This window comes from Podarcis pityusensis (genome assembly GCF_964106645.2).
Source record: "Podarcis pityusensis genome assembly, chromosome: 1".
Lineage (NCBI taxonomy): Eukaryota > Metazoa > Chordata > Lepidosauria > Squamata > Lacertidae > Podarcis > Podarcis pityusensis.
The window spans coordinates 131,476,569-131,492,743 of NC_138028.1; the positions used below are offsets into that span (position 1 = coordinate 131,476,569).

General features: G+C 47.2%; 1 protein-coding gene across 2 annotated transcripts in view; it reads left to right on the forward strand.

The window, feature by feature from the left end:
* Positions 1-16,175, forward strand: part of NRP2 (neuropilin 2) — a 242,194-nt gene that overhangs the window by 104,073 nt on the left and 121,946 nt on the right. For both annotated transcript variants that reach the window (XM_081016402.1, XM_081016401.1), the window contains exon 7: positions 2,360-2,515. In XM_081016402.1, the coding sequence (XP_080872528.1) occupies positions 2,360-2,515 (156 nt within the window). The remainder of the gene's footprint in view (positions 1-2,359; positions 2,516-16,175) is intronic.

Genomic DNA, 16,175 nt, shown 5'->3' on the forward strand with positions numbered 1-16,175 from the left:
ACATGGTTTGTCTTGGCAGGGAGCTGCCACTGCCCTCTGGACTTTCAGGTCACACACACACACACAAACAAACACACACACACTTTCTCCTTAAACCAAGCTGATTGCCATGCTGTCAAATTGACCCCAGTACATGAAGCTTGTAGAATCTCCTTGTTGCATGCTGGGAATCAGCAGGAGGGCATTGAGCTGCTGTTTGGCAAAGGCTGCGTGACTCTTGCCTTCATGAACTGAAGGCAGCACTGTTAGGCCATTAACATTCCTACAGAAGTCTCGGCTTGACCTGGTGGCCCCTGAGCCTTGATGGGCTTTCCAGAGGGCTAAGAGGAGAGAACACGCTGCCGCTTACATGCCCCGTCGACTCCGCGACAGATCGAAAGGAGTGTGTGCTAGGCGAGTACAGCTAGAACAATATTTATTCTGCCGGGGAATCTCAGTGCATACCAGCAGCTGGGAAAACCAGCAGGAACGTACAGAAGGAAGGCTTTAGCAGGGGCTGCACAGGACCAGTTCATGGAAGCAAAAAAGTCATATGGGTTGGATGGAAAACCGTGTGGTGGGATGTGCTAAAGGGCATTCAACACGGGAAGTACTGGAACAAATGGAGCAACTGTCTGAATCTCCATGGCGCAGTTACTAAGCCAGCATGTCTCGATAAGCTGCTGTATCACTAAAAATCTCCAAAAAGCACGAATTGGACACCACGACTTAATCTTACATGTGAAAAGACATGCCCCCCCCCCCAAAAAAAAACCAATGCACGCTGACCTCTTTTCCACTGCAAATGAGGCAAGAGCTTAATTTGGGTAAAGATTCTCTAGTTTGAGCTTTGATTTTATTTGGGTTTTAAGAACATCAAAGCCAAAGTTCTTTATTCAGCTTATGGTCAGGGGCTCCTCCCAACACAATACTAGCACATGCCTTGCCTGAACCAGAAAAATGCTTTTTCACTCCTGAAATCTGTCGGCATTTGCTTGCAACAGACTTAGCAAGGCATCCGGGGGCGGGGCGGTCCCACTCTGTATGATTAATGACATAATGGTAAAGGGGCACACAGCCTGTTTTTGCTCAGATTGCTTCCACTCCAATGCATAATTTTTATCATGGCTTGCAACTGAGGCTGGTACACAGTTGTGCTGGGCATTTTTAAAGAGACATAGTAAGGATTTCAACCCAGAGATGTTTACCGTTCAATCTGACGAAGCAACGGGAAGTGGGCGGGGGGGGGAGCACTTTCAAAATGTGCTTCTCTCCCTCAATTATGAACCTTGCAACAAAACCAGGCAGGCTGAAAACATTTCCTTCTATGGCTCACAGGCTGCCACATCTAGGGATGTTAACTCAGCTGGTCTGAAAATTGATCCTATTAAGTTCTTATACTGGAACAGAGCTTAGAAAGAATAGGCAACTCTAAACATGGCCAGTGGCAAAAGCTACAGCTGCGTCACAGTGATCTACAAGAAATGAAATACCGCCATGCTAATTTATACCAGCTGAGCACCCGATCCTTAGGTTTACTTTCAAACATAGCCTTCTTGAAGCAGCTGCAGCCCAACATGGCAAGTCCTGGAGAATGCCTTTAGCAAAACACAATACTATTGTATGCTGTTGGTGGCTCTGAGATCCATTGTGGCTTACGATTCCATTTGTGTAAAGGTAAAGGGGACCCCTGACCATTAGGTCCAGTCGTGGCCGACTCTGGGGTTGCGGCGCTCATCTTGCTTTATTGGCCCAGGGAGCCGGCGTACAGCTTCCGGGTCATGTGGCCAGCATGACTAAGCCGCTTCTGGCGAACCAGAGCAGTGCATGGAAACGCCGTTCACCTTCCCGCCAGAGCGGTACCTATTTATCTACTTGCACTTTGGCGTGCTTTCGAACTGCTAGGTTGGCAGGAGCAGGGGAGCTCACCCCGTCGCAGGGATTCGAACCGCCGACCTTCTGATCAGCAAGTCCTAGGCTCTGTGGTTTAACCCACAGAGCCACCCGTGTCCCATTTGTATAGCCTGCCTTTATTGGCACCCAAGGCCGTGTACATGGGATCATGTCCATCGGTCCAGGCATTGACCTGTCCCAGACCTGCTTCAGAACAGTGGTGGCCTCATGTGCCTTCAGACCAAACCCATATGTCTTCACGACTGCTGTCGAAGGATGTGCTCACTGCAAGTTTGCGTCGTTGGCTTCCTCGTTCTCACCCTCCTGATCTGCAGTTTTGTCTCATTTGGCGTCTGCAGACGCTGCTTCAGGAAGGTTGCATCTGCCAATGTTTCAAGCAAAGAGCAGGTCTGCCTTATTACTGCTGAGCTTACGAAGCTCCTGTCGTTCTTCCTTCACCCTCTTCCCCTCTCCTTCCCCCCCACAGGTGGACCTCCGCTTTCTGACGGTGCTGACAGCCATTGCTACTCAGGGTGCCATCTCCAGGGAAACCCAGAACGGCTACTATGTCCGGTCGTACAAACTGGAGGTCAGCACAAATGGGGAGGACTGGATGATGTACCGTCACGGGAAAAACCACAAGGTAAGCGCTTCCTCTTCCCCACAACCCACTCCCCCCAAAATACCATATTTTTTGCTCTATAAGACTCACTTTTACCCTCCTAAAAAGTAAGGGGAAATGTGTGTGCATCTTATGGAGCGAATGCAGGCTGCACAGCTATCCCAGAAGCCAGAACAGCAAGTGGGATCGCTGCTTTCGCTGCGCAGCGATCCCTCTTGCTGTTCCGGCTTCTGAGATTCAGAATATTTTTTTTCTTGTTTTCCTCCTCCAAAAACTAGGTGTGTCTTGTGGTCTGGTGCGTCTTATAGAGCGAAAAATACAGTAATAATTCCAGACTGCAAAGGATTCTGTTGATGGTTGAATGGAAGGTCTAAATTAACTTGAGTTGTTGCTTTTTTTGCTGCCTTTTTTTTGTTCGTTTGCTTACTGCCAAGATGCAAAACATGGAGCTGTCGCCCCTCCCCAAGTAATCTTTATTATCTCTTGAGGGGTGAGAAAACAGTGTTCCTCCTTGATGGGGGGGGGGGAATCTGGCTGCTGTTGTGCCTTGCTCAGTGGAGAGAGCCTGCGGTACATCTGTGGACTGCAAATGAAGGGGAAAATGCTTCGGCAGCCCGTGTTTTGCCATAGAAGATTCATTGAGCATTTATGGCCCGAGCCCCGTCCACATGCTGGGTTAACAATCACAAAACCGCATGAAACTGCTGTTCAGGAGTTATTGAGGCTTAGAAAATGAAAGGGCACAAATCCTGAGAGGGGATCACAGTGTCCTAGAGAATAAAGCCCGACGATAAATAACGAGGAGCAATTCGGTTTGTCAGGGATAGGGGATCTGCAGCGGCGGCGGCAGCCGTTGGTTGGCAGTGATGCATCTCTGCCTGTGCCTCCTCTGTCTATAAATATGGCTGTGTTGACCCTTGCTGATCCCTCAACCTCCGAATGCTTAGTGTTTGCTCAGTGGGGGGGGGAGGGAAGGCACTTACTTTGTGCTTTGGGCAGGTGTGCGAGAGAGCAGGCCGCATGGAGTGCAGCTGTTTATAATAAAGCTGTCTCTGCTCCTGGGATGCCATGGAGCTGTCATTCATCTTTGCCTTTGTTGTGAAGGCGCTTCTGAACTGACCCTCGTTGCTCTCCGCTGCAGAATACTGTAGAACACGAATTCAAACTTTACCAGAGCAAACCCACCTTAAGCTAAGAGGGAGGGAAGCTTCTCGAAGAAGCAGCAACTGCTAGCTAGGAGCAATAGAAGCTTTGGCTTGGCTGCTGCCAAGGGGAAGGTTGGGGGCACCTCTTTTATTCCCTCTTCATTTGTCTGTGATCCCGAGACAAGCAATTCCGCCCAAACCAAGCAGCAAGTAATTCCACCCAGAACCCATCACCTTCAAACTCCCTCCCGTCTAATTTTGTAATCCAGAGCTGGGGGTTCAAGTGGGACTGTTTTTGTGGATCGCTATAGGGAAGATTGCTGTATTGTTTTCTCGGGCTGGGTGATACCTGGTTTTCAACATCGCAATATAACACCAGCTGAACATTGCGATGTATCAATATACCACAATGTCTAAAATAAGGATGGAGCTGGTTTTCAACTTGGTGATATATCACCACTAGACATTGTAATACAGTGGTACCTCGGGTTACATACGCTTCAGGTTACAGACTCCGCTAACCCAGAAATAGTACCTCGGGTTAATAACTTTGCTTCAGGATGAGAACAGAAATCGTGCTCCGGCGGCGCGGCCGCAGCAGGAGGCCCCATTAGCTAAAGTGGTGCTTCAGGTTAAGAACAGTTTCAGGTTAACTACGGACCTCCGGAATGAATTAAGTACTTAACCCGAGGTACCACTGTATACCGATATACCACAGTGTTTGAAATAAGGATGGAACTAAGTAAAGGCATTGGCTGGCTTCATGGTTTCCCCCACATTGTGATTTTTGTATAGCATCACATAATGATCAAAAATTATGAAACCTATATCACGAAATGGATTTCCAAACCAGTTTTTGATGCTCTGTCGATATTCTACCCAGCCCTAATTTTTTTATATATATATATGATATTTATTGGAATTTCACATGAAAAAACATCTTAATAAAAAAGAGATTTAAAAATAAAAAGGAAAAAAAGAAAAAAAACACCATACAAGATACAAAAAGAAAAAAGAGAAAACAGTTAAAAACAATTCCGTCTTTTCATCACAACTTTTACATTTACTTATTTCCCGGACCTCCTCATACCTCCCTCTTTTGTATTCCGATTTAATTTGTTTGTCCAGCAATTCCTTTTCCTCCTTTTTAATCCCATCCTTAATCTTAATATAATATAACTTTGAATTTTAATCTATTAAAAACCAATCTTCCATTTCTTTTAACTTTTTTAGTCCTAATCCATAATCTTAATCTATCTTTAACTTTAAAGCCTGTACAGCTAGAAGCCACTTAATTTCAATCCAACATCACTCTAACATTCTTTAATTTTGCAATATTTCTGTAGATAGTCTTTGAATTTCTTCCAGTCTTCTTCCACCGACTCTTCTCCCTGGTCACGGATTCTGCCAGTCATTTCCGCCAATTCCATATAGTCCATCAATTTCATCTGCCATTCCTCCAGTGTGGGTAGCTCTTGTGTCTTCCAATACTTTGCGATGAGTATTCTTGCTGCTGTTGTGTCCTAATTGTTACCCTTCCTTGGAGTAACAGGTTAGGCTTTCCAAGCAACACACTGCAGTTATCAGAGGTGATGTTTTGGCCTCCATAGAAAGGCCCAGGTGTGGCTTGAGGATGTGAGACCTCTACTTTCAGAGGTGTTCTGAGTGCTGCTCTGCCTCTTGTCTTTCAGTGGCTGCAGATTTCCCTCTGCTTCAGTGCATGCTTTGTTTCTTCTGGGCTCCACGATTTAAAGCACCTACGATGCCCAAGTGGCTTTCAGTGGGATGTGGTCTTTCCCTCCTTCCTTTAATGCCCACCCACCGAACCTACCTGCCTTTGTTTTATCTTAGTTACATTTAAGGTAAAGGTAAAGGGACCCCTGACCATTAGGTCCAGTCGTGACCGACTCTGGGGTTGTGGCGCTCATCTCGCTTTATTGGCCGAGGGAGCCGGCATACAGCTTCCGGGTCATGTGGCCAGCATGACTAAGCCGCTTCTGGCGAACCAGAGCAGCGCATGGAAACGCCGTTTACCTTCCTGCCAGAGTGGTACCTATTTATCTACTTGCACTTTGATGTGCTTTTGAACTGCTAGGTTGGCAGGAGCAGGGACTGAGCAACAGGAGCTCACCCCGTTGCGGGGATTTGAACCGCCAACCTTCTGATCGGCAAGCCCTAGGCTCTGTGGTTTAACCCACAGCGCCACCCGTGTCCCTGGTTACATTTAGGATACCCAGATATATATATATATGCTCCCATGCAGATCTCGTTAAAGGAAGGGAAATAATCCTTAGAGTTGTCATCATCAGCCCTTTGCATGAACCTGAGCCAAGGTTAACCTTCTGGCAGGATTTGGAGGGAGATGATTCATGCGAGATTATATCTGCAGCATTCACAGATCTGGAGAACTAGTTAAAAATCATGCTCAGGAAGAAAGGACCATAAATTACTCGAGATTGTCACTTGTAGGAAATTTGCCGCTCACAGCAAACCGAGATGTGAGGTGGGTTTTGATAAGTCTTTCTTGTCACATCTGCTTCTCTGCTTCTTCTTAGCCCATTTAGTATGGAGCAAATAGGGTGGAGTTACAGCCAAGCCAGTGACTTCGAAAGCTGATTTGTCCCAGCTGAGCAACCCCATCATTTGATATTAATCCAGAAATCTAATTTCCTTCAAAGCTATTCCTTTCCCTACTCACCAAACTCAAGATTCCCCCCACCCCCATTTTAAACAAAATACTGGCCTCAGGCTGGCCTTTGACAGCAAATGTGGAATCCTGGGCATGGCAGTGTGGTGTTTGGGGGAAGGGGGAAAGAAAAGATGACATGGGATCTGCAGGAGAGAAAAGTCAGGCAGGAGGGACAACACCTAAGTCTGCTCCCCACCTTCTGTCGATCATCCTCTTTAGTTCCTTCTTCCAGTCCCTTTTCCCTCCTAAATTGAAAAACCTGGTCCAGCTGGGTGGGGACAGAGACTTGGGTGGATTGTGAAGAAGAAGAGTTTGGATTTGATATCCCACTTTATCACTACCCGAAGGAGTCTCAAAGCGGCTAACATTCTCCTTTTTCCCTTCCTCCCCCACAACAAACACTCTGTGAGGTGAGTGGGGCTGAGAGACCTCAGAGGTCACCCAGCAGCTGAATGTGGAGGAGCGGGGAATCGAACCCGGTTCACCAGATTATGAGTCCACCGCTCTTAACCACTACACCACATTGGCTGAAGGGGTTACAGAGGAAAAGCAGCCTTCAGGGAAAGAATTAAGGCCCCCATCCCAAGTTGTGCTGATTACAGTGGTACCTCAGGTTACATACGCTTCAGGTTACAGACTCTGCTAACCCAGAAATAGTACCTCGGGTTAAGAACTTTGCTTCAGGATGAGAACAGAAATCGTGCTCCCGCGGCGCGGCGGCAGCGGGAGGCCCCATTAGCTAAAGTGGTGCTTCAGGTTAAGAACAGTTTCAGGTTAAGAACGGACCTCCGGAACGAATTAATACTTAATCTGAGGTACCACTGTACGTTGTTCTGCATCCCTGTTTAGCAGCTAGCCTCAAATTAGTTCAGCAGTTGCAGGCTGAATGTGGCAGAAGCTGGTCTGGAAGTAGTATTTTCAAGCCCTATTATGTGGCAGCAAGGGAGCTCAGTTTTACAACAACCCCATTACCAGGCACAGTTCAAAGCCTTGGTCAGACCACACCTGGAATACGGCGTCCAGTTCTGGGCACCACAATTTAAGAAGGATGTTGACAAGCTGGAACGTGTGCAGAGGAGGGCAACCAAGATGATCAAGGGTTTGGAAACTAAGCCTTGTGAGGAGCGCTTGTAGGAGCTGGTTATGTTTAGCCTGGAAAAGAGGAGACTGAGTGGAGATATGATAGCCATCTTCAAATACTTTTAAGGGCTGTCACATGGAAGAGAGAGCATGCTTGTTTTCTCCTGCTCTGGAGGGTAGGACTCGAGGCAATGGCTTGAAGTTGCAAGAAAGGAGATTCTGACTAAACATTCGGGGAAAACTTTCAGACAGTAAGAGCTGTTTGGCAGTGCAACCGACTCCAATGAGAGGTGGTGGAATCATCTTCCTTGGCGGTTTTAAAGCAGAGGTTGGATGGGCATCTGTTATGATGGGTGTTTCAGCTGAGATTCCTGCATTGCAGGGGGTTGTTTGAGATGACCCATGGGGTCCCTTCCAATTCTTAAGAAAGTGTTGGTCATTACCTTTAAAGCCATATATGGCTGGTGCCAAAACTCAGCAGTGGCCAGAGGATTGGAGAAGATCAGTCTATATCCCAATCCCAAAGAAGGGAAGTGCCAAAGATTGCTCCAACTACCGCACAATTGCACTCATTTCACACGCTAGCAAGATTATGCTTAAAATTCTACAAGGCAGGCTTAAGCAGTATGTGGACCGAGAACTCCCAGAAGTGCAAGCTGGATTTAGAAGAGACAGAGGAACCAGAGACCAAATTGCAAACATGCGCTGGATTATGGAGAAAGCTAGAGAGTTCCAGAAAGACATCTACTTCTGCCTCATTGACTATGCAAAAGCCTTTGACTGTGTCGACCACAGCAAACTATGGCAAGTTCTTAAAGAAATGGGAGTGCCTGATCACCTCATCTGTCTCCTGAGAAATCTCTATGTGGGACAAGAAGCTACAGTTAGAACTGGATATGGAACAACTGATTGGTTCAACATTGGGAAAGGAGTACGACAAGGCTGTATATTGTCTCCCTGCTTATTTAACTTATATGCAGAATTCATCGTGCGAAAGGCAGGGCTGGAATTAAGCCGGAATTAAGATCGCCGGAAGAAATATCAACAACCTCAGATATGCAGATGACACAACCTTGATGGCAGAAAGTGAGGAGGAATTAAAGAACCTTTTAATAAGGGTGAAAGAGGAGAGCGCAAAATATGGTCTGAAGCTCAACATCAAAAAACTAAAATCATGGCCACTGGTCCCATCACCTCCTGGCAAATAGAAGGGGAAGAAATGGAGGCAGTGAGAGATTTTACTTTCTTGGGCTCCATGATCACTGCAGATGGTGACAGCAGTCACAAAATTAAAAGACGCCTGCTCCTTGGGAGAAAGGCGATGGCAAACCTAGACAGCATCTTAAAAAGCAGAGACATCACCTTACCAACAAAGGTCCGTGTAGTTAAAGCCATGTTTTTCCCAGTAGTGATGTATGGAAGTGAGAGCTGGACCATAAAGAAGGCTGATCGACGAAGAATTGATTTTGAATTATGGTGCTGGAGGAGACTCTTGAGAGTCCCATGGACTGCAAGAAGATCAAGCGTATCCATTCTTAAGGAAATCAGCCCTGAGTGCTCACTGGAAGGACAGATCGTGAAGCTGAGGCTCCAATACTTTGTCCACCTCATGAGAAGAGAAGACTTCCTGGAAAAGACCCTGATGTTGGGAAAGATGGAGGGCACAAGGAGAAGGGGACGACAGAGGACGAGATGGTTGGACGGTGTTCTCGAAGCTACTGGCAGGAGTTTGACCAAACTGCGGGAGGCAGTGGAAGACAGGAGTGCCTGGCGTGCTCTGGTCCAGGGGGTCACGAAGAGTCGGACATGACTAAACAACAACATGGCTGGTGCCTAGGATATCTGAGGGACTGTCTCGTTCTGCCAGCACCTGGCCCTTTCATGAAGATCTACTCGAGTGGTTTTACTTGGTGTCCTTTGGGTGGTCAAGACGCAACTGGATGGACCATGGGAGTGGGCCTCCTCTGTGACTATGCCTAGTTTTTGGGACTCCCTCTTTAGTTCTGTCTTCTGCACCCTTGTCTTCTGCCCAAGACATTATTGTTCTGGCAAGCGTACGACCTGCCAGGTTGATGGTCTTCTGGTGACTAAACTTTGGATTGCTTTTATTTGTTGTATCTACCTCTGTTTTTATTATTTTTGTTACTGTTTAATCCTTTCTCTCACCCCCATTTTATTATTTTAAAATTGTTCTGGGAATACAGTGGAAGGGTGAGATGGAAATCTTTCAAATAAATAAACCCAGAGGGAGTTGAATCTTGTATGAAATGTGGGATAAGAGAGCAGAGGTAGAGCAAAATGCTCATTTTGTGCCACTGCGGGTTTCATATTTGATGTTCAGGTACAGGGAAGGAAGAAGCTGGTTTAAGTGAAAATGGCCTGAATGTGTTGTTCGCTGGGGGAAGCTGATTGCACAACCTCTCTCTCTCTCTTCCTCTCTCTTCCAGGGTGCCTTCCTCTCCTGTCAGGAAGCCCCCAAAGTTCTGAACTGAATGCACAGATTCCATGCTGGGTTTCTTTTGTGGTGCCTCAGTGCAGCACTCTGCATGGTTCAAATTGAAATAGCTACGCCATGCCAAATAGATTTGTCAATTCTGCCGCAGTGTGATTTGGTGCCATGGAGTGCAGGGAAAGAGAATAGAGGAGGACTCTATGTCAAATTTTGCTTATGCATGTATATATGTGTGCACACCAGAGACATACATACATACATACATACATACGTGTGTGTCTCTGTAGCTAGCAGTGTGTCCCTTCCATGCTGAATCTGTAAGTTGGGCTCAGAGCCAAATTTAACTGGTGCTACTGACAGGTCAACTAACATCTACATCTTCATAAAAGAAATTGAGACAGAGAGAGCCAAAGAGGCAGGGAGAGCTGCATGAAGCAAAGCTGGAAAAGAAAGATTATATTTCCCCCAGAAAGTAAGAGAGCAGCCCCCGCCTTCAGTCATCGCTGGTACCAAGGGAGGTGAAAAGAACTGGTGTTGTTGGGGATTTCTATAAGCTGTGAAGACCAGTACACTCCCAATTCCCTGGCTGTTGGCAGTCTTGATGCAGTGCGCCAAAGGCAAGGGACTAGGGATAAGTTGAATAAAGAGGAGGGAAAACAAGATTAACAAGAGCTTTCAGCAGAAGGGGATGGTCATGTTGTTTTTCATAAAGAGCAGCGCTGCTTTCGGGGAGAAGGAGGGACACAGTGGGGTGGAAAGGGATTTGCACACCTGACACCTGAGCTGAACTGAGTGAATTCTCCAAACCTCACCTCTGCCATCAGCATCACTGAACGATCTTCAGGTCCTTCAGGAAGAGGAGAGTGTTTTCACCCACAAAAAATACTGGTCTGCCCATCTTGGCAAAGTCCCCCTCCCCCTTTTAAAATCTGTGTGGAATTGTTGTTTAGTCGTGTCCGACTCTTCGTGACCCCATGGACCAGAGCACGCCAGGCACGCCTGTCTTCCACTGCCTCCCGCAGTTTGGTCAAACTCATACTGGTAGCTTCAAGAACACTGTCCAACCATCTCATCCTCTGTCGTCCCCTTCTCCTTGTGTCCTCAATCTTTCCCAACATCAGGGTCTTTTCCAGGGAGTCTTCTCTTCTCATGAGGTGACCAAAGTATTGGAGCCTCAGCTTCACAATCTGTCCTTCTAGTGAGCACTCAGGGCTGACTTCCTTCAGAATGGAGAGGTTTGATCTTCTTGCAGTCCATGGGACTCTCAAGAGTCTCCTCCAGCACCATAATTCAAAAGCATCAATTCTTCGGCGATCAGCCTTCTTTATGGTCCACCTCTCACTTCCATACATCACTACTGGGGAAACCATAGCTTTTACTATACGGACCTTTGTTGGCAAGGTGATGTCTCTACTTTTTAAGATGCTATCTAGGTTTGTGGAATAGACAAACCTTACTTAAATTATTAGCGCCATGCCTTGAGAGCTGCATGAAGCATATACAAATACATTGCAGCAAGTGGGATCCAGTGGGGGACAAAGAGAAGGAAATCTTCTCTCTTTTCCCTTTCCCTCTTAATCTCCCCACCCCCAGAACTGGATTTGAGGACCGCCACTACCATGGTAGCCCCTCTACTCAAGCCAGGAAGTGCCCAAGGAGGCGGTGGTCGATTCCCCACCCATCCAAGACTCCAAGCCGTCCTCCTTCTCAGCTTGGAAATGGTTTTCTGCCAGCAAGGGATGGGTGAATCTGCCGATTTCAAAAAGCAGATGAGGTGGAATGGCTTCGGCACATCTCCCACTCCCAAATAACCTCCAGATTCCAAAGGGGTGGCAGCTATCCTACCACTCCCTTCCAACTTTGTCTGACCGCAGCTGCCCAGGCAAATCCTTTGTTCCAGAAAGGAGAGCAGGCATTGGCACCATAGCCAATGGGATCTCGCTATAAATCTGCTACTGCTCCCATCCTTATTGCCAGCCCTCAGCTGGCTGATGGCCCACCGTGCTTGGTCCCTGTGACCTTGTATGTTTGGAAGTGGGGTGTGTGTGTCTTTAAAAATATTTTTATGAATGCATTGGGGGACCCCAATGTCCGTGGCTGAAGGAGCCATCTCCTGTAGGTCCAGAACTGGAATATGCCAAAGTGCTTTATAGGGGACCAGCAGAAATAATTGGACTTGGCCTTGTTCACCTTCCTGAGAGACATTGCGTAAATGTTCAGGGGCGCTTCTCAGCAATGTCCAGTACGTAGCTGTCAACTTACAGATTTGAAAATAAGGGACCAGCAGCCTTGAAAATAAGGGATCAGCAGCCAAAATAAGGGATTTTCAGAGCACAGGGAGGTTCAACTTCTGAGCCCCTCCGAGCCAAAGGCAGAAAGCCCAGCCAGCAGCCAAATGAAACCTCAAGCACTGGTTCCCACAGCACAGCAACCCAGCAAAGGGGATGCAGCAAGAAAAACCACCGTCACCTCTCCACTGGGAAGCGTTGAGCAAAGTCAACACAGCTGATTTGATTGACACAAGGCATGCAAGCTCCCCCCCCCCCCCCGTCGTTCTTAGACTCCTTATTGGGTGAGCAACGCAGCCAAGCAACACAGTTGGAGCCTCCCTCCTCCCTGGCCAGCAGGGAGGGAGGGAGAGGAGCTGCTTCCTTTGAAACCCGGGAAATTTAAGGGACATCATCAATAAGGGACAGCAGCGGGACACAGCGCTGGGATAAGGGACTTTCCCACCAAATAAGGGACGGTTGACAGCTATGATCCAGTATCTGGACTTTCATTGCCAGGCGGAGAGTGACACAACCTGACAGCCTTTTACGTACAGTCCATTTACAATGCCTTGCTTACACTGCACTGTTTTATATGCAACAAACCAAATTACGTAAACAGCCTAAAAGTCAGGGCTTTAATTTTGTTTTTTCATTTGAGAGGGGTCTATTTAATTTGTTTTAGTTCTTAAAATATTTACATTCCACACTTCTGGTGCAAAATCCCCAGCCAGGGTGGCTTGGATTAAAATCACAATATCACAGAACAACCACCCAAAAGGAAGGAGACAGGAGAAGCAGTAAAAACCAAGCATAAAAAAAATGTTATCTGTAGAAATTCACCAGGATGAAATAAGGTGCTCAGTAAAAAAATGAAAAACCGGGAAGAAGGGAGCCAAGTGTACTAGGTGCAGCTGCTGAAAAGACACCCCCCCCCCCAATATATATACTGTTTTTCCTTTCATGGGTTTCACAGTCTCTGTGCAAATTAACATTTTGGCATTTAGCAACCATACAGGCCTGTGTAGCGCACAGGGAACTAGAGTGACATTTCCAAGGCCAGAAGGTACCTCGCTGCTTGCTGTGGCTTAGGCTGAATTAGTTAGTTCGCTCTGTGCCTCAGTTCCTTGCTCTAAGAGATGAGGCAAAGATACCCTTCCCGCGAGCTTTGAAATATATTGGAGAACAGCAGCAAAGTGGTATTGACAGGCTCCTGAACTGTGTGCCTTTCTTAACACTCCGGGAGGCTGCGAATATACAGCTGGCAGATTGTGCTTGGCTTGGTGGTGCAGGCCTGTTCTGGTTGCTACTCCACATTGGATCAGTGATATAAATACTGCTATAGTGGACATGTGGAAGTTAACGTCTCCCTGTGATTGCTTACTGTACAGGGCGATAGGCGGGAAGATAAGGAAGAGAGCATGTGCATTCCAATTAAATCTGTTGAACCTCTAGGTAAAGGGACCCCTGACCATTAGGTCCAGTTGTGACTGACTCTGGGGTTGCGGCGCTCATCTCGCTTTATTGGCCGAGGGAGCCGGCGTACAGTTTCTGGGTCATGTGGCCAGCATGACTAAGCCGCTTTTGGCGAACCAGAGCAGCGCACAGAAACGCCGTTTAGCTTCCCGCCAGAGCGGTACCTATTTATCTACTTGCACTTTGACGTGCTTTCGAACTGCTAGGTTGGCAGGAGCAGGGACCGAGCAACGGGAGCTCACCCCGCCGCGGGGATTCAAACCGCTGACCTTCTGATTGGCAAGTCCTAGGCTCTGTGGTTTAACCCACAGCGCCACCCGCATCCCGTTGAACCTCTACAGAGGACCAAATGAGAGCTGAAGAGTTCAGCCATGTTGGTTGTTCATGTGTCTTCCCTCTTCACATGTAGAGGGGTGGGGAGGTCCTAATTATTTACACAAAAGTATGGGTGGGAGCAAGGTTACAGCGGACTGGATTAATTCGTTAATTGTTGTTTAATGCTGTTATATTATTTAATTGGTTCGGTGTGAAAAGTTCATACGAATTGGGGATATTACTATTACAGTGGTACCTCGGGTTACATACGCTTCAGGTTACAGACTCCGCTAACCCAGAAATAGTGCTTCAGGTTAAGAACTTTGCTTCAGGATGAGAACAGAAATCGTGCTCCGGCGGTGTGGCAGCAGCAGGAGGCCCCGTTAGCTAAAGTGGTGCTTCAGGTTAAGAACAGACCTCCGGAATGAATTAAGTACTTAACCCGAGGTACCACTGTATTAGATTATTGCATGTCAGCTTGATATGGTTGCATTTAGTGTTTTAGACCATGCCGTAAGCCACTTTCAGTGTTGTTTGGAAAAGAGAATTGAGGTATAAATATTTTTAAAAAAGAAAAAACATACACACACAAACACACACAGCTTTACCTTCCTTGATTTCCTCTGTTACTTCCATCTCTTTTCTTCCAGCCAGGACAGGAATAAAGAATTTGGAGACAGCTGAATGCAGGGAGCCTCCCTCACCCCTTGCTTTAGATGTGAATGGGGTAGATATTTGGTGTTACCATTGTCAGTGCCCAGAGGGGCACAGCTGTCAACTTTTCCCTTTTCTTGTGAGGAATCCTATTCGGAATAAGGGAATTTCCCTTTTAAAAAAGGGAACCGTTGACAGCTATGCAGAGGGGGACTGGTCATGTGAGCGTGATCTTAAACTGCTTACAAGTGCGGGATTGTGCTTCCAGTGCAGGATCCCCCAAACTTGAGTCTCCAACTGCTTTTGGACTACAGTTCCCATAATTCCTGACCACTGATCCGGCCAACTAGGGATGATGGGAGCTGTAGTCCAAAAACAGCTGGAGACCCAAGTTTGGGAAACACTGTTCGTGGATAAGGGCTGATTCAGACACTCGTCGAACTGTGCCTGGCCTGTTCTAAAGACCGGTGGAAGGGGAATCCCTGTAAAATCGGAGACCAGTTGCAGGAAGCCTGTACAGTGGTACCTCGGGCTAAGTACTTAATTCGTTCCAGAGTTCCGTTCTTAACCTGAAACTGTTCTTAACCTGAAGCACCACTTTAGCTAATGGGGCCTCCTGCTGCTGCCGCACCGCCGGAGCACGATTTCTGTTCTCATCCTGAAGCAAAGTTCTTAACCCGAGGTACTATTTCTGGGTTAGTGGAGTCTGTAACCTGAAGCGTATGTAACCTGAGGTACCACTGTATGAATGGAAGTTTGTATGGTCTATCATGTACGGTCATTTCTCATGTAAGTGCATCACTCATGTTGAAGTGTTAAGCGGTCAGATCTACACCCATATATAATGAAAGCCAGGCCAGTTCCTTGCTCCTCTTTCCTTCTGAGTCGTCATATGCCTGAAGTTTCCCTGCTCTCCACCCAAAGCCCTGTCTCTCTGTAGCAGAAAGATAATCTCCACAGACATCCCTCCTTCATTCTTCTCCCTCTGAAGTCCTGAACCCCCTAATCCTGTTAGTGTTTTTTGTCTCCACAGGGGGTGGGTAACCTAATCCAAATGGTCCAAGGAGACAGGCCCAAGGACGCACAAATTATGCAGGGGAACTTTCTCCCAAACTCTGGTCCCCTCCCAGAAAACACAACCCCTCTCCCTTTTAATGGCCTCAGAAACTCTTGACGAGAAAACCAGAACGAAAAATAAATAAGGCGAAGGGTCTTTGGGGTCATAAACTGCTTCTTGGATGTAATGTGTGCTCAACCCACCTGGTTTTGTTTTTTTGCTTTGCTTTCCCTGCTGACGCTGTAGCTGGCAGGGTTCCCCCCCACCCCACCCACTGGAACTGAAAAAACACACGCTCCAAACTGACAGTGGGACATTTTAATATTGGAAGAGCAGCCTGGCCATGAAATCCAGTAGAGGGGAATGGGGGGGGGGGGAGAGAGAAGGGAACGGGGGGTGGGATAAAGGCCCTTCATCCAGCCATGTCATTCTGCGCACTCCCTTGGTGTCTTAAAGCAAATTAATTATGTAGGTCAGATCTTTATTGACTATCGATACATGTCGACCCGCCGGATAGCGAGAACCAGCAGTAAATGTTAAGTATAT